The sequence below is a fragment of the Mustela nivalis genome (genome assembly GCF_964662115.1).
Source record: "Mustela nivalis genome assembly, chromosome: 19".
NCBI lineage: Eukaryota > Metazoa > Chordata > Mammalia > Carnivora > Mustelidae > Mustela > Mustela nivalis.
In genome coordinates this window covers 37,410,250-37,433,218 of record NC_139038.1, presented here as the reverse complement: position 1 = coordinate 37,433,218, position 22,969 = coordinate 37,410,250, and the positions used below count along the sequence as shown (strand labels likewise).

The following is a 22,969-nucleotide window of genomic DNA, read 5'->3' as shown; positions in this document are numbered from 1 at the left end:
CTGGCCCCATGCCCGGGCAGTGCCTTTCTCTGAGATCAGACAGCTGACTTCCCTAGGACTGACTTCTTGGGAAGTGCTCTGGGGACAGCTGAAAAAGAGATGGGTCTTTAAGGGGCTTCATCACACCCAAAACCCTCCCTCTTCCTACTCTTTGCTGCCTCCTCTCCCCTCCCTTGTGCCCATCATCCACAGTGGCCTCCCTTCTTCCCAAAAGGTGTTTGACATTCTGGAGCAAGCCAAGACAAAATTCAGGCTGGATGACTACTGTGTCAACCAAGTGTCTCTGGAGGACATTTTCTTGAGCTTCACCTGCTCTGCGCACCCAACCAAAGAGGAACACAAACAAGAGCAAGGAGAGCCAGCAGACCATTCACCAATCTCTCCACCTCCCTCTCCACTGCCCTCCCAGCCTCTCTCTCCACTGCCCTCCCAGCCTCCCTCTCCACCTCCCCCTCTACTTTTCTCCCAGCCTCCCTCTCTATTTTCCTCCCAGCCTCCCTCTGAACCTCCCTCCCAGCCTCTCTCTCCATCTCCCTCCCAACCTCCCTCTCCAACTAGCTTTCCGTCTCCTTCACAACCTCCCTCTCCAACTTGCTCTCCATCTCCCTCCCAACCTCCCTCTCCAACAAACTCTCCATCTCCCTCCCAACCTCCCTCTCCAACTAGCTCTCCATCTCCTTCACAACCTCCCTCTCCAACAAGCTCTCCATCTCCCTCCCAACCTCCCTCTCCAACAAGCTCTCCATCTCCCTCCCAACCTCCCTCTCCAACTAGCTCTCCATCTACCTCCCAACCTCCCTCTCCAACTAGCTCTCCATCTCCCTCCCAACCTCCCTCTCCAACAAGCTCTCCATCTCCCTCCCAACCTCCCTCTCCACTTCCGTGAGATGTTTACTTCCCATAATAAAGAGTGCACAGTCTGCCAAATGCTGCAAGGAGTACAAAAGCAGCTCGTGGACCCAGTGAGCTCAGTTCAGGGTCTGGGTGGCTCTCTGTGAGACTGGGCCCTCTCACTTTAGAGGCCTGGCGGAGAACCTAGTTCCATTTCAGTGGAAAACGATCCCCTTGAGTCCTACTGGCTGGCTGCACGGCTTCCCTGAGACCTGGCTGTTGGAAGCAGCCTCAGAGATGCACCTGCCATGTCCTTTCAAGGTGCAGTGGCCTGGGGGTGACCATGGTTCTCATGGCATCATCCTTCTGAAAACAAGAGAAAGAAGATTGACAAGTTTGCTAAGCAAAGTCTTAATTTTTCGGCATTTGAGTATTGGGATTCGGGAGACTCCGTTTGATCTCTGCACACACACACACACCCACCCCGGTCCTTACAAATCTTAGGGGTGAGCCTGCACAAGACAGCCCATCAACCCATAAAGTGTTACTCAGATGAATAACCTGAAACTTAAGAGACATCCATCCACTTCCTACAGTCAACAGGAAGTGGAGCCAAGATTCAAGTCACAGAGAGGTTCCCAAAGTGGGGTTCCTAAGCAGCAGCTAGAAACATGCTAGGAACCCAGATTCTTGGGCCCCACCCCAGACCTGGTAAATTGGAAATACTTGGCGTGGGACCCAGCAATCTGTGTTGTAAGGACCCCGTGTTAACAGGCACTTCTGACGCCGCTCAGGTGTGACAACCACTGAGTGCAGGCCTGTGTGCTCCAGGCAGAGGCTTGGGCCAGCCTCTGTGCACTCACTCCTCTGGGACGTGCTCTGTCACAGAGCCTTTCTCCAGCCTTTGCAGGTAGCTCTCTCCCTCCTTTCTCAGCCAAGCTCCTGGAAAGCGGTGTCTCCTGACCCTCAGCAGACTTCCTACCTGCCATCACCAGTCACCCCAAATTGCGGCACTGCTCCACCCTGGCGGCCACCCCGCTGGTCTCTCCACCCTCTCTCCTTGTGTCTGCTCTGGGGCATTTCACAGGGTCCCACACACAGCCTTTTCCCGTCACTCCCACCTCTGCACCCTGCTGTCCTTGAATCATTCTCATTCACCCCCCACCCCATGACTTCAGCCACCATCTTCTTCCAGTTGGGAACTTCCCAGACCCCCGACAATCCAGACTTTTCCAGTGAGTTCTCAACCCTCCTGCGTGGGGGGTGTCCCATAGGAAATGGGCTCTCCTCGCCCTCTGGGAGCGGCTTGTCACCCCCACAGGCTCTGGCACCTCCCTCCACCCCATCACCCCCCCAGGTTCTTCCTGCCAGGTTGATGGACGCAAGCTGCAGGCGAGGGCTCACAGCATTGCCAAGAGAAGAGCACTGGTTTTCTGAAAAATATGAAAACTTTACCACTGAATAAAGAAGAAAAAAATGACGACATAAGGAAACAGGGAGATGACACCTGAGGGACTTAAGGGAGCAAGGACGCTGTTTTGGGCTCCCCAGGGGAGTGGCCATAGTGACAATGGTTTACTATCCCTTCAAGGTGCTCCCCGCATCCAGGCTGAAAGGGCATGCCACTGCCTTGGGGGAGCCCAGCAACGAAGCCACAGGGCAGGGGAGGAAGACAGCCCAGTAACCAAAGGTGTGAGGAAGGATGAGAAGCCCGAGGTCCACCATGGGCTCCTTGTTATGCTTCTGGGTGCCACAGGCCGTCTGAGGAGTCCCCGAAGCCCACTCGCTGGGCTCCGTCCACTCTGCTTCAACCCCAGGTCCAGGGGCCTAACGGGGGGCCGCTCACACCTATGGTGCGGCGGTCCGTGGACTTCCCTGCCCCCTGCGGCAGAACGGGCAGCGTGGCTCTCGTGTGCGGCTGCCCGGCTGCCCAGACGACCCAGGGGCCGGCCGCAGGGGAGGGGAGGGGAGGGCTGGCTGGGGGCACGCGCGGGTGAGTAGTGTCCTCCTCCGTCCAGCACTCCCCCCGTGAAAGACGGGCCCGGCCGGAGGGCACTGCCCAGCCAGTGGAGCCGGATCCCGGGGGACAGGGAGGACACAGCGGGGACAGACGGGGCGACGTTCTGCCCGAGGGACGCTGGAGCCACAATTCGCAGGAAGAAGGCGCCGGCCGAGGCGCTGGAGGGGCAGCGTTCCGGTCCCAGCCCTCCGTGGCCCGGCCGTCCGAGCAGCAGTCTCCCGCCAGACGCGGGCCGGAGGCTGGGCGCGCGGTCTCTCGGGGCCAGGGCCAGGGGCGCGGCGGGCGCGCACAGGCCTCCGCGGACGCTGTTCGCCTGTCCCCACGCCGCCAGAACCGCCCGGGCTCACGCACAGAGACGCCCCCGCCAGCGGGGCGACGCCGCACTCCCCCGGGGACCCCTCCCACCCCGCCCGGGGAGGCGGGGCGGCCGCGCGGAATCCACCAATCAATGGCCGGCGTTCGAATTCGCGTCCTGGCGTGGCCAATCGCGAGCGCCCGGCGCGGGCGGGAGGGCGGAGCCGGGGCCGGGGCCCGGCGGCCCGGCGACGCGCGCCCCCCCCGGCCGGCCAATGGGAGGGCCGGGCGCATTTGAAAACTCGGGCGGGCGGCGGGGCAGGTTTGCGCCTGCGCTGGGCGCGTGGGGCTGACGGCCGTCGGGGGCGCGGGCGACGGAATTGGCGGCGGCGACGGCGATGGGGAGCGGCGGTGGTGAGTGCCTGGCGCGGGCGGCGGACGGCGAGCGGACAACGGGCGGGGCGGCTCGGGCCCTTCGGCCCCGCGTGCGGGGCGTCACAGCGGCGTTCGTCGGGCGCGCGGTTTAAATGCCTGGCGGCGCCGCGGGTGCGAGTGGGCTCGGCGTGAACACCCCGCGCCGGGCCGGGCACCTGTCCCGGCCGGAGAGTAGCGCGACCCGCCTAGAGCGGACGAGGACGGTGTGGCGGCACCATCCAGCTACCCCGTGGGCCCCGGGCGCCCCGCGCGGCCCGGTAATTGCTGGTAGGCGACCCCGGTGCGGAGCCGGGCAGGGCAGGAAGGCCTCCGGAGGGGCGGGCGGCGGGGAGGACACCAGGTGAGCGGGGCGAGGGGCTCCTGCTGTATCGTCCTGGAGATGGGCAGGGGTCGGAGGGCAGAACCAGCCTCCGCCCTGGCCGCTCTCGTCCCAGTAGCCAAGCTCCAGGCTAGCCTCCTGTTTGCCTTAAGCACTTCCTGACTCTGAATGAATGATTGTGGCTGCGGGAATCCGTGGGCCCCCACTCTTTTAAATAACGCTTGTTTGGGACGAGAAATGCGGCCGGTTCCTTCTGTTCAGTCGTCTTCAGATACAACTGTGCCTGTCAGCGCAGCTCCCTTCCTGCACATCCCCGACACCATTCTGCTGTTCTTCTTCAGTGATCCACTGCCGGTGTGCAAAGTGTTTCTGTTACCCTACAAAGCGAAGGATAAAGAGGAGACCCCGAAACTTAACCATCTTGAGCCTCCCTGAAGATGTGCTCTTTCATATCCTGAAGTGGCTTTCTGTTGGGGACATCCTGGCTGTCCGAGCTGTAAGTCACCAGATTAAAGTGGCATCAGCCCTGTAGCTTGTTGGCCTGACTTGTTGGTTGTCCCATCAGGGCTTTCAGTTCTTCAGTGTCAGAACAACATTTTGGCTACAAGAGAGGGAAGAGGCAACAAGCGTGATGTTGTTACTAGGTGTTTGAGGTTGTTGCAATCGAAAAGCTGAAACATAGTGCAGTATGTTTTGAATCTGTTCATTGTGATGTCTGACAGAGAAAGGACCCTAACGTGGTGGTGAATTTCTCACCTCTTAAGAATAAGAGTGTTAAAGAAAACAAAAATACATTCACGAGGACAAACCACATGTAGTATCGAGCCCTGAAAGGGACCCTGGGAGTCAGTTTGCACATACTCAACAGCCTCCTTCAGACTGACTTACTCAAGGGCGTACAGCAAATTGGTGGGAAGAGTCCAGGAAACTTGTCCAGGAACTTGTTTCTCTGACTCCCAAAGCCACCTCCGTGTGCTGAGTATTCAATAGCAATGGAAACTTAAGCCCCTGAAACGGTCGCCTGGGCTCAGGGCTCCTAACTGAGGCACTTCCTGCCTCCGACCAGAGTGGTATTGAGTTTATTGGTCTTTTTCTAGACCCTCCATTGACCTCCAGACGCCAGCTATGTTCCCACTGGCAAAGCCCCAGGTAGAGGAGCACAAACCATAATTCTGTTCTACTTGCTCCCGTTAGAGTCAAGTAGGGAATACACCCTTACGGGGGCGACTCCCCCTTTCTCAGTCTGGATGCTTATTCCCCCTTCTGGCAGCACTGTCCCCACCTTTAGAGCCTCCGAGAAACTTGTTTTTTCCATCTCTTAAAGTAGCCATGACTTTGATCCACAGGGGGCCCTCCATCTGTCTTTGTCCCATGTTCAAGGGCTCCAGGAGTGGGGCTTCTGGGAGGGCCCATGGTAATCCCTGCCCTTGCGTTGTTCTGCAGGTGCATTCCCACCTGAAATACCTGGTGGACAACCATGCCAGCGTGTGGGCATGTGCCAGCTTCCAGGAACTGTGGCCTTCTCCAAGGAACCTGAAGCTCTTTGAAAGGTATCCGTGCCCCTGACCACAGCTCCGTTTTCTCTCGTCTCTGGGCCTCCCTGGTATGCCAGCCTGTGTCCCAGCGCCTGACCTGGGCAGGCTTTTTCTTTTGCAGTTGCCCTTGCCCACACCTCACCCCCCAGGGAGGGACTGAGGGCTGTCAGCGTCACCCGTGGAGTCACATGAAGCACAGTCATTGGCCATCCGTGCCACCAGCCCCACCAGACTCATTAGTCACTGTCATGCTTCGAATGGTCTCCCTTGGGCTGGGACCAGTCTGCATGATTCAAATGCAGGTCACCTCCCTGTGGAAATTTTACTCAACCCTCTTTTTATTTTTTTATTTTATTTTTTAGTTCAAAGCTTGTGATTTCACTCGTTTTAGATTTTACTCCCTGGCTGATCCCATCTTCCTGCTGGAGTTGGGACCCAGAGGGAGGTCAGATCAGGTGTGAGCCCCTCATCTTGGGAGCCCCAGCATGCTAGTGGCTAGACCTACTGTCCCTGCGTGTCGGTGGCTCCACACAGGCCGCCTGAAACCTAAGCCACATACCATGTGATTTCTTCATTGAAGGTGTGCAACTCGGTGGTTTTAGAGTTAAAGAGTGGTTATAGAATCACAGAGTTGTGCAAGCATCGCCACTAACTTGAGAACATCCTCACTACTCCTGTGGCAAAGCCAGAGTGAATAGGGCTTGACTTCAGTGCCCACTCCCTATTTTCCCTGCAATCCCCCCAGTCCCAGGCAGCACTACATCTGCCCACTTATCCGTGGATTTGCCTGCTGTGGACATTTCACGTAAGGGGAATCTTACAACATGTGGTGTTCTGTGGCTGCGTTCTTGTGCTTGGAATGCCTTTAAGGTTGGTCCATGTTGTCGCGCGTCATGGATGAGTGATATTTGACTGCATTACCTAAAAAATCCCCAGTTAGGAAACAAGCGTTCTAGCGTCGGGTGCTGTGGAGGGACAGGAACTTCCCGGGACAACACAGGTGATGCTGTGTGTTTTTAATGGTCTAGGGCTGCCGAAAAGGGAAATTTTGAAGCTGCCGTGAAGCTGGGCATAGCCTACCTCTACAATGAAGGCCGTAAGTCCTCCCGGGGCCAAGGCTGGCCTCACCCAGCTCAGTGCCGACCTTGTAGAACAGGCATGAGCCCTTCCTCGCCCCTTCACCCCTTATCCCTGCCAGGTCCAGCTGCAGGCTTCTCCCCTCAGCAGCCTATGCTCACAGGAGTGGGATGTGCTGGTGAACTTTGAGTCTGTATTTTAACAAACCTTGTTTTGATGAATGCTTTGAGACTTAGAGTGGGGGGAGGGGAGGCTACTCAGGCAAGCCAGGCTTCCCCCCCGCCCCCCAGCAATTCCCTGCTCCGTCCAGTGAACCCTGCAGCCCACATGTAGATGCTGGCTCCTCTCCTTCCTTGGCCACAGTTCCTCCCTGGAACTCTGGGGCAGCGATCAAAGAATGCCTAATTCCATGGGGTGTTCATAACACAGTAGCCCCGGCTCCAGTGGGAGGCAGGTCCAAGCAGGTCAAAGCCGTCCTGGTGCCTGAACTCCTTCGCCCCTCAGGGAACAGGTGCTCCTTGAAAGAACCCGGGCAGCCTTCTCCTGTCCCAGTGCCTGCCCTGTTGCTTAGCACACAGAACCAGCCTGTAGGGTGTCCATTTGCAACTCCCAAACACATAAAGCCTGGGGAGAGCTGCTACGCTGCTGCTCAAAGATGTGGCATCTTACCAAGTCAGCCCCTGCTATAGGACTCTTGAGAGCAGTAGAGGCGAGGAGCAGTCCTGCTGCCCCATCAGACAGCGGTTCCAGACAGGACTCACGTACCATCCGCCTCACCCGCCCCAAGTGTCCAAGCCAGCAATTTGTACACACCTCCCTCACAGCGTGGTGTAGCCATCGCCACCAGACAGATTTGGAACATTAGCCCCACAGGAAACACCACACCTGCTAGAGTGGGTTTAGGCTGTAGCTCCCAGACCTTCAGATCCTAGGCTGCTGGGAGGACCCTGTCAGGGACACGTGATTCACAAGGTAGGGGAAGAAAGGGAGGAGCCCCCATCTTGGAGGGCTCTGCTCTCCTTCAATACCAGCAATGTTGTACTGTAGCAGGCGTGAGATTGTCGACTTTGAAAAAAGCCATCGAGACTTCTGTGCACCTGTCTGTCAGAGATGTCTGGGGTAACATTCTGTCCGTGTCCGCAGTGTCTGTGTCTGATGAAGCCCGTGCGGAGGTAAATGGCCTGAAGGCTTCTCGGTTCTTCAGTCTCGCGGAGCGACTGAATGTGGGTGCCGCGCCCTTCATCTGGCTCTTCATCCGACCCCCGTGGTCGGTGTCTGGAAGCTGCTGCAAGGCCGTGGTTCATGAGAGCCTCAGGGCGGAGTGCCAGCTGCAGGGGGTGGGTCCTGGCGAGGGACACACGTGGGGCCCGCATGCCGGACGGTCCGAGCCCCATAGGGTGAGTAGAGACACTGGACCACGTAAAGCCAGGCACCTGACGGCAGTGGAGCTGTGGAAAATCGGGAGCGTGGGCGTGCGGGCATCTAGAGATGAGCCAGCAGGAGAGGAAGCCTCACCACTGGGGCTCCAAGGGAATCCCATGAGGGTCTGGGCTGAAAATGTATTGACAGCTGGGAACACAGGACCCCAGCTCCTCGAAGCCTGAAATCAGGGAGCAGCCCTCAGGGTAGGGTATGAGCCAGGCAGGGGCCATAGGGACAGGTGGATGGGGAAGGGTGGTGCCCTGGAAGTCCTCTTTCCACCGATGATCACACTTTCTCCTCCTCCTCTCGCTGCTCAGACTCACCGGGCGTCTATACTGCACTGCTTGGGGAGAGTGCTCAGTCTCTTCGAGGTGAGTCGTCCGTCCCGCCTGGACCCTGTGCCAGCTGCGGTGGCCCTGGGCCCCCGAGCACGTGGACATGGAGCACGGGGCTCCTTGTTTCTGTGCTGCCTGCCTTTCCGGCAGCTGCAGACACCAGGGAGCAGGAAGTACATGGGACTTGACCCGCAGGAGGGGTCATGCGGGGTGTAACACCCAGGCCAGCCCCACCTGTTGGAAGAAGCCTAGAGCCTGGCAGAGTGTCTGAGTACTTGCTGGGCCATGGGCTGGTTTCGTGGCCTGGCTCCGGGCAGCCTCTCTCGCTCTTCCCATGGACCTCCTTATGCTGAAGAAAGCTTTACCAAGCTCATGATTAAGAAGCCAGCTCTGCAGCAAACTCAGGGAAAGTGGTAGCTTCTGGTGACTGGTGCAGCAGCAGGGAGGGACACTGAGCGTGAGCGAGGCCTGGGAGAAGCCTCAGGAAAACCTGTGTGCCACCCTCTGGGAGGGCTGGTATGGAGCGCTGACCCTCTGGCAGCCCAGAGGCGAGCCAAACACAAACCTCACAAACCCTGGAGGGTGGGGGCCCGTGAGGGCAGAGCCCTGAAGCTCGCTTTCCCGGTGGTTGTGAGAGCACATATCTTGAGAGAAGTCGTTTCCACTCCTGGTTTAGTTAACTCATTTTGGTAAAAGAAAGACTCCCAAATATGACAACTGAGAGGTCCGCGGAGAGACCGTGGTGGCCCATAGACTGGTGTTCTGGGGGAGCAGGGTGGAGGAGGCCGCTGGGAGAGGCTGGTATCTGCAGAGAGCAGGACGCGGGGCGCGGGCCACTAGGAGAGGCTGGAGTCTGGGAGCAGGAGAGGGGCCGCTGGGAGAAGCTGGAGTCTGGGAGCAGGGTGAAGAAAGCTGCTATGCTGGGGTTTGTTGTAGGATGAAGAGCGGAAGCAGCAGGCCCAGGATCTGTTTGAAGAGTCTGCCAATCAGGGCTGTCTGGCCAGCTCGTACCTCCTCTGGGAACGTGACAGGAGGATGGATGTGAGTGAGCTGGGGTCTGGGGAGAGGAGGCTGTGTGTTGGCCTAAGGTGCGGTCTCCAGATGGGCCGTCGGCAAGGTTGGGTCTGCATGGGGGTGGGCGGACCCTTTGGCAGCTCCCCGAGCACCAGGAGCCTCTGGCCCGCAGCTGCTTGCATAGCTGCCCCCAGCAACCACCACCATTTCTTAGACAAGGGTCTGGGAAGGAGGCCAAGCCGTAGACCCTCGGGGCGTATTGGGAAGAACATTTAAGATTCAATGGGTTGATTCTGAGTTTTCCAGAGACACAACTGTGTAAGAGCACGGTGCCTCTCTCCCGTTGACAGATGTCAGATCCCGGGCGATGCCTCCACAGCTTCCGGAAACTCAGGGACTACGCGGCCAAAGGCTGCTGGGAAGCACAGGTGAGGCAGGAGCCGGCCTTCTCCGTCCAGCTCCTCTCGTGGGGCCCGTGGTGTGGAGACTGCCCGGGCTCCCACTCAGAGGCAGTAGGACCGGCCCAGGGCAGCGCCAGGCCTTCCAGGAGTGTTGCTGCGGGAGGTGGGGGGGCTGCGAGTGCTTCCTTCCTGCGCCTCACCCAGGAGCCTCCAAGCCCGCCTCTCTGTTCTTGGGTGCCGCTTCACACCGTCTTCTGTGAGCACTCGTGATGTCCTGCTCCCTGGGTCAGCCAGGGTTAGGACCAGGACACAAGGGATTTGCCGGGGGTGTTCTCCTGGTGCTCTCCTCTTACAGCTGTAAGGAATTCTCATTTAGGACAAATCAAAGACAGTCCCCCTTTGCCAAGCAGGTAGAAATGCTCTTGTTGCCCCACCAGGGGCGGTGTTTGAGAGTCCTCTGCCCTAAAAGTGAGGGAAGAAATTACAGAGCAGCAGGTGGCCCAGCCTGACAGCTCACAGATGCAGCGATGTTTGTGTCCCAGGCAGTCAGCAGATCTGCAGCAGCGAGAGCACTGAATAGTACGGTTCTCTCGGCAACTCTAACTAATCGTAAGAATAGCAACATTCTGACATCGCGCTCCCGCACAGGAGGAAATAGAAACAGCTGGTCCAAGTCCGGGGCAGTGTGCCCCCTCAGTGCTAGTCATCGGGGCCCACAGCTCAACAATAGCGTGTGTATGTAGGTCTTTTCTCTGTGCGTATTGAGTGGATCCTTAATATTCTGAAAACACACTTTTTTCACGATAGCACTTTTTGCTGGCAAAGATGTGATAAAATAACATTCTCCTAGCTGGTATGAAAATCCACGTGGACCTTTCAGAAAATACTTTGGCACGGCTGCCCCTGTGGGTGACCATGTAAGCAGACGGGGTCCAGCCCCGAAACAGCTGCACCGAGATGTTCCTCAAAATAATAAAACAGATCAAACCCCAGAAGGAGGAACAGGTGAAACGTGCTTACAGGAGTTTCATATGCTAAGGAACCATGTTTTTTTTTGTTTTTTTTAAAGATTTTTTAAATTTATTTGACACAAAGATCACAAGTAGGCAGAGAGAGAAAGGGATGCAGGCTCCCTGCCAAGCAGAGAGCCCAATGCGGGACTCGATCCCAGGACCCTGAGATCATGACCTGAGCCACAGGCAGAGGTTTAACCCTCTGAGCCACCCAGGTGTCCCAAACCATGCTAACGCTAAGTGAGCTGAGAGAAGATAAATGCCTCTGCGTTATGATCAGGAATGCGTGGAAACATCTGGAAGGAAATACCTAGAAATGGTTGCTAGTTACCACTGGAGGGCCTAGAGGTGCCGGGGCCCGTGCCAAGTGGAGGATGCGGTTCAGTCAACCCACATACCCAGCTACCAAGGCAGGTGCCATTAGGCCCTTGTGAGAAGGGAAACTGAGGCACACAGCAGTTCGTTTGCCTGTGGCATTCACACAGACCCAGGTTTTAAAGCCAAGTCATCTGAACCTCCAGCCGGTTTTGGCCACTTTGCTACGCTGACTCCATTATGCGCGTTTTGTCCCTCTTGAGGTCCGTTACCACGTGATGTGGTGTTTATTTCACAAGGAGTAGTTAAAACCTGAGCTGTGCTGCTTCCGGAAGGCAGAGAAGGTGTACACACCCCCTGTGTCCACACTGTCTTCTCCCTCAGCAGCCCGTGGCTTCGCGCTCACAGCCGTGTCTGTCCCCGCAGCTGTCTTTAGCCAAAGCCTGTGCGCACGGAAGCCAGCTGGGCCTTGACGCCAAGGCCTCAGACAGCGTGGTGCGCCAGCTCTTCCAGACCTCCCGCGCCATGGGCAAGCAGCAGGTCTTCTCCGTGCAGAAGGGCCTCAGCGACACCATGAGGTGAGGACCTCGAGGGCCAGCGTCTGCTCGGGACGGTGGGCGAGGCTGAGCAGTGGCAGGGCTCCGGGGGCAGAGGGGCTGCCTGTCCCGTTCCACTCGAGCCTCCACCGGGTGTTATCCAGGGCTTCGAAGAGAAAACATCCCCCGTGAGTGTCTGTGCTTGTTTCCTTTTTAATCCTCAGAACGTGTTAAACCATTTGAAGCGTCTTTCTAAAATGACAACGTTGTATCACCGGTTTCAGCAGCCAAAACACCACATCTTCTTTACACAGCCTTGTGTGGGCGTCAGTGTGGCCGACAAGGGTCCGCGGCCCTGGGGGTGGCCTCCAGCCCCCCATGCCCTGCTGCTTCCTGCGGCCCACCCACCGCTGAGGCTTTTCACTGCATCATGGGAGATGATCGAAAATAACAGGGAGGGGCGCCTGGGTGGCTCAGTGGTTTGGGCTGCTGCCTTCGGCTCGGGTCATGATCTCAGGGTCCTGGGATCGAGCCCCGCGTCAGGCTCTCTGCTCCGCAGGAAGCCTGCTTCCCTCTCTCTCTCTCTCTCTGCCTGCCTCTCTGCCTACTTGTGATCTCTGTCAAATAAATAAATAAAATCTTAAAAAAAAAAAAAGAAAAGAAAAGAAAATAACAGGGACATAAATAATACTTTAAGCTTCCACCAGATTCTAGATATGCTTTGAAGGAATGCCCTGGGGGTCAATCCGTTGGGCGTCCAACTCTTGATTTGGGCTCAGGTCATGATCTCAGGGCGCTGAGATTGCTTAAGATTCTCTTTCCCTCTCCCTGTCTCCACTTTATCTCTAAAAAATCACTCAATTAATTAAACGCATGCTTTGGCTTTCGAAGGGCCAGGCTCTGGCTGTACTCCAGCAGCTCCTAGGACGTGCTCAGTAGACGTTTGTGTTTAATGTTATCGTGCCTTCCCTGAAGGGACTTGGTGTCACGCACACGGTGCAGGGTCGCATATCCTGTGTCAGCAAGCCCTTGTGCTCTGGAATCCTGGGCCAGTGCCGGCGGCTGCGGCCCCCTTCTCTCCCACTTGTTCCTCCTCCTGTGGGAAGCTGTATCCTGAGAGCACCTTGTACCCCTCTCCATCAGCCCTTTTTTGGGGGACTGTGGCTGTTCTGTTTTGGGGACACTTTCTTCTTTTCCAGAACAACAGAATTTTGTTGAAATACTAACATCACCTCAGCCTTTGAGTTGAACTTCTTTTCATTTTTCTCTATACCGAGCCACAGCTACCTTTTTTGTTTTTTACACTGAGGTGTAGTGTATCTGACATACGACATTATGTTGGTCTAGGTTTTAGCCATTTTAAAGTGTACGATTTGGTTGTGTTTTTTTAAGATTTTATTTATTTGAGAGTGTGCGCAAGCAAGCAGGGGGAAGGGCAGAGGGAGAGGGAGAAGCAGACTCCCTGCTGAGCAGGAATTGCCGCCCCCGGCCCCCCAACACGGGGCTCGATCCCGGAACCCTGAGATCATGACCTGATCCAAAGACAGACACTTAACAACTGAGCCATCCAGGCACTCTGGGTGGTTGGTTTTTAGAAGTCCCATTGTTAAGGTCACTCAGTCTGGGTAGGGGCAGCGTCCTCTTCTGTTCCCAGTGTTGGCTGGTTTAAACCTCATACACCTGGCAGCACTCACACGCTCTTCCAGCTTCAGGAGGAAACACAGGCTGTCTGTCTCAGGCTGTCTTTCTTTACTACATCCTATTCCTGACCTGTGACAGATGCTTCTACCCAGCACCTGGAACTCTTGTCTGGAACTCGGCAGCTTTACGTGTCTTCTCCCTCTCGCTCCTGGGCTCTTTTCCTTTGTTCAGAGAGGCGTGGACCACCCTCGGGTGTCCTTGCCATGGCACCCAGCACTCCCATGTGTGGTCTGCGGTGCTGGCCCCAGGTTAAGCCCCCTAGAGGAGGGACCCCTCATCTGTGCAGGGTGCCTGAGAAGTCCAGTGCCAGGCTCAGGGGCGTCCACCTTGAGCTCCATTCCTGCTCTCTGCCCCACTGCAGAGGGTCGAGATAAATGACCCTGTGGACAGGCCGCTCCTTGGGGAGGATTTGGGTTTGTAGGAGGGCCAGAGGTCTTCCAGCTTTGCGTGACTGTTCCCTGGCCCTGTGATCTACCCTCAGCCCTACAGGGTGGCCCCCCTTGTCCCCTACCTGTGTCTGGGCTCCTCCAGTACCTGGCAGTCCCCGGGGAGAAGGCAGGGGACACAGGTGTGTGAGCCCAGCTTCCTTCTAGGAACCTAGCAACCTTGGGGCCCTCCCAGCCCCCTTGGAGCCAGCGTCTCCGGCCGGGATGAGTTCCCGGGTACATAGACAGCACTGCAGATGACCTGCTCACTCTCTGAGTACGGGTGGGCCAGGTGGGAATGGGGTGCTCGCCCTCGTTTTCAGGGCTGGTGCTTGTCCTGCAGGTACATCTTGATTGACTGGCTGGTGGAAGTGGCCACCATGAAGGACTTCACGAGCCTGTGCCTTCACCTGACCGTGGAGTGCGTGGACCGGTACCTGCGGCGGAGGCTGGTGCCCCGGTACAGGCTCCAGCTGCTGGGCATCGCCTGCATGGTCATCTGTACCCGGTAGGGAGCCTCCCAGTGCAGGGCCTGCGGGACGGGCTTCCCCGGTGGGCTTAGTGCTGAAATTAAGCCTTCAGTGTCGCACCTCACCAGATGGGGGTCTGAGCTGCGGGACGAGCGCAAGCAGAGTAGTTCTCCCCAGGCAGTGACGGAACCTCGGCATGTGGGCGGCCACTCATCCTGGCCTGCGGGGACCCCAAAGAATGGCCTTGCTCAGTGGTACAGGCCGGGTCCTTCTTTCCCAGGCCCCTGAGAGTGATGTGGAGACCTGCCCTCTAGGGTCTCCCTGCTGAGCTCATAGAAAGACCCTTCTCAGCGGTCGAGCTCTCTAGCCTACGTCACCGGAGACCAGCAGTTAGAGGGTCTCACGCCCCCAGCCGGCTCCCAGAACACTCCAGTCCCACCACGAACATGGGGTGCCTCCTCGGACAGCTGCCTGCACCCCTGACAACTCTGACTCTTCATGTGGGACCGGCTTATGTCTCTGCCCCAGTTTTGCCCTGGAAGCATCTGCCTGTTCTTGTTCTCTTACATTCCGTGTGGTCTGCTGTGCCCCTGGCAGCATTCTGCAGACTGGCTGGCCTTGTCTGTGAGCCGGCGGGGGGGTGGGGGTGAGAGACAGGCTCGCCACATGTAGTGGGGTACGCTCAAACACGCGCACTTCCTTTGCATGTAGCCCAGAGGCAGGGGCTCCAGGCTTACATTGTTTGGGTGGTTTTTGTATGTCACGAGGTCATGGAAAGCTCCAGCTCCTTTCTTAGTCTCTGCCACCCCTGGTGACCCCTGAGCCCACTATGTCCAACTTCGCAGTGTGCTAGGTCACAAGGCCATGAGAGGAATAGGACATGCGGTTTCTAGGGGACCAGTGTGGGCTTGGGACCGCAGGCAGGGTGTGTTCATGGGACCCTGCGTCCAGACCTTCTCACTAGAGGTGGCAGAACAGACGGGCCTCATCACCTCATGCCCAAGCAGCATCATTACATCCTTGTAATCAGGAACAGAGTTACTGGGCCGCCAACTGGCAAGCAGTGAGATGCTTTATATAGATCTAGAGGCAGAGATGCCCACCTGTGCTCTCCGATCTCCCGTCTCTTGGCCAAGCCTATAGGGAATGGGGAGGCTACAGAGGCCCCAGGACAGAGCAACCACCAGCGTGGCCCTGCTCCCCTGCTGGCAGTCTGCCAGACCAATGTGTTCCCTGCTAGTTGGGGCTGCTGGAGAGTAGAGAACAGGGTGGCTTCCTGCTTAAGGGACAATGGAGATTCCTGTGGCCACGCCTGTGCTGAGGACACACCTTCCAGCAAGCCCCAGCTCCGGTCGGTCCGCTGGCTCCCTGGCTTCCAGGTTCAAGCTCTTGTTTACGTGCGCTCTGCAAAGGGTGGCCTAATCCTCAGATCACCAGAGGATTGACCAGACCGTGGGTGCCTCGTGCAGACACTGGCTTGCCTGGAGCCTGGCCCCTCCCACAGCCGGCACCAGTCCCGCCTCCTTTGCAGAGCCTTGGGACAGGGTCACACGAGCTCATCTCTTCCTCTTGGGAGTTGGGCAGTTCATCCGCTCTTTGACCCCCACCCCCCGTCACTGGGGACTCAAGTGATGGCTGCCTCCAGGGAGAGCAGACTCAGCGCTCAGATCCCTTCTTGACATTCCAGGTTCATCAGCAAGGAGATCCTGACGATCCGCGAGGCTGTGTGGCTCACGGACAACACCTACAAGTACGAGGACCTGGTGCGGATGATGGGAGAGATCATCTCTGCCCTGGAAGGGAAGATTCGGGTAAGCGCCCATTGGCAGTTTCCTTTCACATCAGAGTTGAATTCATGGGAGGGACAGGAGGAACCAGGGGCTCCTGCTCGGTGTGAGCTTTCCTGCTCCAAAAGGTCTGCCTGGACCCAGAGGGCTGAGGCCGGAGCTGCCTCTGGTTACAGTGACCCTGGTGCCCGTGTGAATGTGGGTGAGGCCACCGCCCTGTTGAGTGGGTGGGTGAGCTTTCTGCGTGCCAGGACCACATGTCTCCTTCCCATCCCATCTAGGTCCCCACTGTGGTGGATTACAAGGATGTCCTGCTGACGCTGGTCCCTGCAGCACCAAGAACCCAGCACCTGTGCAGCTTCCTGTGTGAGCTTTCGCTGCTGCACACCAGCCTGGCTGTGTACGCCCCGGCCCGTTTGGCCGCCGCCGCCCTGCTGCTCGCCAGGCTGATGCACGGGCAGAGTAAGGATCCTGCCCTCCGCCGGCTGCTCAGCGGGGGCTCAGCCAGGGCCTGGGGGTCCCCTGAGTTGGGACACGGGATGCGACTCTCATACAAAGGGGAGGGAGAGAGACAAAGCAGCATGCCCGCCCCGGACCAGGAGACACAGGCATGGATGGTAGCTGTCCTGTGGGGGTGAGCTGAACAGGGGACTCCAGCATAGTATTCCCGCACCACCGACAGTGAGCCTGGGGCGTCTGTAACCCCGAGCTCCAGGAAACTGCACGGCAGAACTGTGGGGGCCAGGGGGCAGAGCGGGGATGGCATCAGCACGGCCCCAGCACCCGGCTTTCCTCCCCAGCACAGCCCTGGACCCCACGGTTGTGGGACCTGACCGGGTTCTCCTGCGAAGACCTCATACCCTGCATCCTGAGCCTCCATCAGAAGTGGTGAGTCTGCAGACGGACGCGAGCCCCCACCCAGCCGCCACGGAGTCTTCGTGCTCACGTCCCGCGGGGACTTGGCTGGCAGCCCCCCACACACACCTTCCCCGCAGTGCGCTGTGTTCTCACGGTCGACATGTAAAAACGCCAGGCCACGTTCGTCCCAGTTCAGGTTTGACACTGGATGAGCGCAGTAGCCCCTCCCAACTGCAGCTCATCCCACAGGCAGCTGACGGTACTAGAAACATCGAGGCTGTGTTCCTGAGCCGTGTTCAGTGTGGCGGGGGGACAGCTTGTCCCCTGGGTTAGGGGTTGGCCGGCTGCAATGGCTTCCTGCCACAGCCCTGTCCCTCACCCGCTCACTCTGGTACCTGCTGCTGACACGTGCCTGTGCCAGACCCCAGCCACCAGCTCCTCTGCCCATCCACGCTCCGCACATTCTTCCTGCATGTGAGGGGCTGGACAGTTCCGGCCTTCTGTCTGTCCTCGGGCACCTCTGGGATTCAGAATACATCTGAGTCCCAGGACCTATTCCCTGCCGCTGCCTTATGTAGGCCAGACCCCTGCTCCCCTCTCCAGCCATTCCTCCTTGTCATAGATTGAGTTGGCTGCTTGGCTGGTATACCTCAGTCATCCTAGCGGGGACCTGGGCCCTGCCATTTCTCTCCGTTCCCGAGTCTCCCTGGCTCTGGAGGCCTGTGCTGCCTGCACGTATGCATTCCCCAGCTGCACCCTGAATTATCTCAGGGACTGCCTCTGTTGTGGGGGGGAGGTCCCTGCTCTGTACACCATCCAGAATGAGATCGGAACTCTCTGGCCAGGCCCCAAGCCCCTGGGGGTATCCCCTTCTCTGGCCTGCTCCCTGCCTTGCTCCACCGTGGGGAACCGGTCACTGTGTCCTCGGGCCAGCATGTGCGTTGGCTGACTCTGTTTTCCGTTGTACCTAGTCACAGCCAGTGGACGGGAAGTATGGGTGAGCTGATGGGTCCACGTGTGTGTCATCACTCCATGACGGGTGTGAATAGTCCATACCTGACACCAGCTCCCAGTAGTTGCTACTAGGCTGTTCCCCTGCCTCTCAGAGTTGTTTTTTATTTTCACATCAGATAAATTGGAAACACTTTTTACCAGCGAACCTTTTTTTTTAAGCGTACCGTGCGTATTTGGTCATGCGACCGTGCCGACTATCAGTTGTAGACCATGGCGGCGCCCTCAAAGCCCGCACTCCTCGTGGGTCAGGCCTGTGTTCCCCAGCCCCAGCTTTCCTTCTCTCTGGATTTTCCATTTCTGGACACTTCAGAGAAACACAGTCCTGTTCATGTGGCCCTTCAGAACCAACCTGTCACCTATGTAACACTTCCACTGGCTTCGCAGTCTGCTGCACAAGCAGACCACGTCTTGCTCATTTGTGCCCTGGTGGACGTGGGGGCTATTGGAATGAGGCAACTGTGGACATCCGTGCAGGGTGCCCCATCTGCCCTGCCATCGCTAGGCTGTTTCTAAACACCTGTTGTACTCTCTCGCTTCAGCAAGTGGAGGCTAAAACGGAGTCCCTTGAGCTGGGGGTGCTGCTGTCGCTGCCCCAGAGCCCAGCCTGTGGCCCTGCTGTCCCTCATATATCCCCCCATTTGCAGCTTCCACGATGACGCCCCCAAGGACTACAGGCAAGTGTCTCTGACTGCCGTGAAGCAGCGGTTCGAGGACAAGCGCTATGAAGAGATCAGCCAGGAAGAGGTGCCCACACCCTGGCCCCCCAAGGCCCCCCCAGACACCAGCCCCTCCGGGCCTCGTCCCACCCTCTGACCCGGTCTCCTTGCAGGTGCTGAGCTACGGGCAGCTGTGCGCAGCTCTGGGAGTGAAGCAGGGCAGCCCGGAGCCCGCGGCTTTCCTCAGCACGGGGGACATCCACGCCTTCCTCACCTCTCCGTCAGGAAGAAGGACCAAGCGGTGCGTGAGCCCCGGGTCTGGAGCTGCATGTGCTGGGCCTGGATTCCCTCGTGGCCCCCGCGGCTGTCTTGAGAGGCTCCATGGACCCCCTTTTACACAGGGGGCTCCTAAGATGTAGCAGGGAGAAGCAACAGGTCCCGCAAAAAATGTAGCTGGGGTTGAATCCAGGCCTTGGTTCCTGGGCCCCATCTCCAGTCAGCAGCCCTGTCCTCTCTCTGGTGCAGCGGGCCACTTTGAGCAAAGACAGTCTCGAGCCCCACATGGGCATCCACGGGCCACCCGGTTCCACGGTGTTGCTCTTACTCTCGGCCTGGCCCCTCCACACTTCCCGGGCTGGTCTTGTCCCCACCCTCGTCTCCCAAGTCTATGCCACATGCACCCCCCGTCACAGTGTTCTGGTGTGATCCCCTGGAATCACTCGCCTCCCCCACCTTACCCACCCCAGGAATTCCTGTTGATCCCACCAAGTCCCGAGCGCAGCCCCTCACTGTGCCACCGGCCCTGCCTCTAGGAGCCTTGCTGTGAGCCTCCCAAGGGTGGGCAGCTGCAGAGGGCCAGGCTGGGCCTCCCACACTGCTGCCTGTGATCAGGCTGCTGGCTCTTCCCTCCTGCAGGAAGCGGGAGAACAGCCTCCAGGAGGACAGGGGCAGCTTCGTCACCACGCCCACTGCGGAGCTGTCCAGCCAAGAGGACATGCTGCTGGGCAGCTTTCTGGACTGGAGCCTGGACTACTGCTCTGGCTACGAGGGTGACCAGGAAAGCGAAGGAGAGAAGGACGGTGACGGTGAGCACTGGGACTCAGAGACCACCCAGATGCCCCCTTGGAAGGAGGGATTCACACACGGGAGGCATGAGAGAGCAGAGCCCCTAGAACACCAGAGCAAGGTGGGGGGCTGGGGGGCCAGGATAGAAGACCTATGTCCAGGCCCATGAAGGGGCCTCACCAGAGCAGGGAGGCGGAGGAGACCTTGTCTGGAATTCATGAGCAGATCTTTCTAGAACGTCATGTGAAATGTGCCACCCGCTGCCTTTTTTGGGTTCTGTGCCTTGTGCGCCCCTCCAGAGCTGCCTGTGGAGCCTCTGCCCTTGTGTTCTCGACCAGCTGAACATGAAGGAAGCCCAGCTCAAGCAGATTCTGTCAACTTTCCCATTACTTGCTGTGGTGGCCACTTGGGGATTAAGTAAATTTTTTTTTTTTTAAGATTTTATTTATTTATTTGACAGATCATAAGTAGGCAGAGAGGCAGGCAGAGAGAGAGAGGAGGAAGCAGGCTCCTGCCGAGCAGAGAGCCCGATGCAGGGCTTGATCCCAGGACCCTGGGATCATGACCCGAGCTAAAGGCAAAGGCTTTAACCCACTGAGCCACCCAGGCACTCCGGATTAAGTAAATTATTGAGGACTAGTCTGTAGTCGCTTCCTGCTGTCCCCCAAGTCACAATGAGTGCCACCTTCAATTTCTTACCCAAAGGAGAGCAATACAGGGGACTGTACTGAGAGCCATACCTGTCCTGGTCAAGAGATGGACCCGGGCCACTGGGGTCCTGGCTGGGCAAGGGGGGCACCCCATTGCTTGGGCAGTGGCCACATCTCTCTCCCCGTGTCTCCCACAGTGACGGCCCCCAGTGGCATCCTTGATGTCACCGTGGTCTATCTGAGCCCCGAACAGCACTGCTGCCAGGAATCAAGTGATGAGGAGGCCTGCCCAGAGGACAGGGAACGCCAGGACCTGCACACCTGGGTACCAGGCCCCCAGACACCTCCGACACCAGGGCCTGAGCCTCGGCTCTGCGGCACAAGGGAGCCAGGCAGGGACAGTGTGACCTCAGGGTACTCCTCCATCAGCAGCGCAAGTCCCACAAATTCCGTGGACAGTGTCTCGGGGGGCCCTCCCCAATCTACCTCAGCGCTGTCCCCAGGCAGCAACTCAAACACACATCCTTGCCACCACCATGCCAAGAAGTCGTGTTTACAGTGTCGCTCTCCAAGCCTTCTGGAGAGCAGCGTTCCCCAGGTGAAGAGGAAAAACCTATAGACCCCCAGTAAGGAGGAGGAGGAGAGGGACCTGAGCCGGGCTTGCTGAGGCTGCACACGTGCCTCCACTCGTCGCAAGGAATGTCTGCTGAGGGAGGGCTGCTGCCGCACTAGGGAGATGAGGGGGCGCTGGAGGTGGACACCCTGTGGGCCCCTAGTGGCTCTCAAACAGGGAACAGAGAGAACACGGGACGCTAAGTCTCTTTCTCCAGGGTAGTCCCATTCCCGTCAATGTCTGAATCAGAACAAAACCTCAGATTCTTTGTTTTGGAAACAGCCTCAAAGCAATCATGCCCCACCCTGGGAAGCCTGTGTCTCTGTTCCCTCTTGTGTCTTTCCTGTTCTCCCTGGGGAGCTAGAGCCCATGCCCTGATCTCCCCGGCCCCAACTGAATCTCATCCCAGGAGCCAATAGCTTTCACAGTTGAGAACACGTGTGACCAGGTGGCCTGGCACAACCCCCCTCCCGGCATCTATCTGGTTTGGGGTTCCAGTGGGGAGCTGACAGCTCTGAGCACACGACTGTCTTCATACTGCGCCGCCCCGCCCCCCCCACCGCCAGTTCCCATCCTCACTTGGTGGCAGGTTCCCTGCTGAGGGAGACTTGCCCCTGCACACTGCTGTGTACTACAGTGGACCGCCAGGTGGGAGGCCCTGACTGCTTTCAGGCCAGGGCCTGGATGTCTTGGCCCTAAGCTCCCTGCCCACCACACTCTCAGCTCCTGCAGAAGTCTGTCCCTTCCTCCAGAGTGATTTGTCTTTGTCCCCAGCAGGTGGTGTCCGTGTGAACACCTCTCTTTGCACTGAATTTCTAGGCCATTTCTTTTCATGTCTTTATTTCCATCCTTAGTTCTTCTAAGATGGAAACAAAAGAAAAATTAAAGATAGAAGGCATTAAATTTTATAAAGAGATTCTTAACTTCATTTAGGGTCCACTAAAGGAAAAAGGAGCACCTGATTCAGACCGGAGTGGTCTCCTGACCCTCTTCCCAGAGAGATCAGAAAAAAAGTTGAATGTCATTTATAACATCTGAGGTGGCCCCAGGGCAGAAGAGTGAGACTCATAGGACCTGTCCCCACCTGCTGGCTGAGGATGGATCTGCTTGTGTTCCTGAGGCTCCCCGACACCTGCCACCTCCTGAGTACAGCAACCAAAACCGGTGGGATCTGCTCCAGACTGCCCCCCTCCCACCTCAGGTGGACCACTCTGGGATAGCTTGTTTCTTCTCAGAACATTGGAAAGAACCACTGGGCCAGGAGTGTCCCCCAAATGCTCTTGAACCTGGGCTCTGGAACAAAGAGCTACTCCCTAGTGGCTTTTCTGGGTGCTTGGAGCACTTGGGTGCTCCGATGGGAGCTGTCTTCCTGCTTCTATAAGAGAATTTTGACCACCCTGAGTGGGGCATGGTTGGGATTGCGACCTTCCCAGTCAACTGTGCCCCTGGGCACAACCTTCCCAGTCAACTGTGCCCCTGGGCACAACCTTCCCAGTCAACTGTGCCCCTGGGCATGTGTGAGTCTCCGTATTGTCTGTAAGATGGGGCCATCTACCTACCTCACAGGGGTGTTGTGGGGATTAAATGTGATGAGGGTAGTGGCAGCTGAGTGATGTGCCTGTCTGAACTGCCCACCTCCTTGTTTGTGGCCCACTAACAAAAGCCTCCTCTCAGCTTGCACCTTTAGGAGACTACTCCAGTGGGGACGTAATGCCACCTGCCGGTGCTGATGAGAGCCTCTCCAGATAAGAACGGGAGAGCCCCACCCTAAGCTCCCACCATGGACCAGTCCCAAGCAGCACAGGGACCCCAGCTCCGCTCCCCAGCAGCTGTGAAAGGGGCACCTCTCCATCATAACCCCCAGCAAGTCATCCCTGTAGCTCCCCCTGAGATTTCTCAGCCCCAGCAGGGGTCACAGTCCTACTTAATCCAATCACGTGGGGCCCTTCGGGCTTCATCACTCCTCCCAGCCAGCACCCGTCTCCCCAGGTGTCTGAGCCCCTGAAGGCCCCCCTCCTTCATCCTGTGGAGACCCTCCTGGAACCGTTTCCAGTTGCTTCTGTCCCTCCACCTCTCTGGGCTCCAGCTCCCATTCCATCACCCATCTTTCACCAGTGCCCACCTATAGTCACCTGTCTCACCCTGGCCCATCTGGCCCTGGGCTCATTGCTCGAAGGCCACCA

General features: G+C 57.8%; 1 protein-coding gene across 4 annotated transcripts; it reads left to right on the top strand.

Moving 5' to 3' along the window:
• The first annotated feature begins 3,406 nt into the window (after nucleotides 1-3,406).
• CCNF (cyclin F) lies at nucleotides 3,407-22,384 on the top strand. Of its 4 annotated transcripts, none has more exons than XM_082713439.1 (17): nucleotides 3,407-3,559; nucleotides 4,241-4,395; nucleotides 5,343-5,449; nucleotides 6,463-6,530; nucleotides 7,655-7,908; nucleotides 8,251-8,304; nucleotides 9,205-9,309; nucleotides 9,633-9,710; nucleotides 11,438-11,589; nucleotides 14,017-14,181; nucleotides 15,831-15,954; nucleotides 16,212-16,392; nucleotides 16,731-16,818; nucleotides 18,447-18,546; nucleotides 18,632-18,759; nucleotides 19,374-19,543; nucleotides 20,371-22,384. In XM_082713439.1, exons 1-17 carry the CDS (start codon nucleotides 3,544-3,546, stop codon nucleotides 20,790-20,792), a joined length of 2,367 nt encoding a protein of 788 aa, XP_082569565.1. In that variant the 5' UTR covers nucleotides 3,407-3,543; the 3' UTR covers nucleotides 20,793-22,384. The 4 variants fall into 4 exon arrangements, with proteins under 4 accessions (XP_082569565.1, XP_082569566.1, XP_082569563.1 ...); XM_082713437.1 differs by lacking the exon at nucleotides 3,407-3,559 and adding an exon at nucleotides 3,562-3,847; XM_082713440.1 differs by lacking the exon at nucleotides 9,633-9,710 and having other exon boundaries at nucleotides 3,432-3,559.
• Nucleotides 22,385-22,969: the final 585 nt, after the last annotated feature.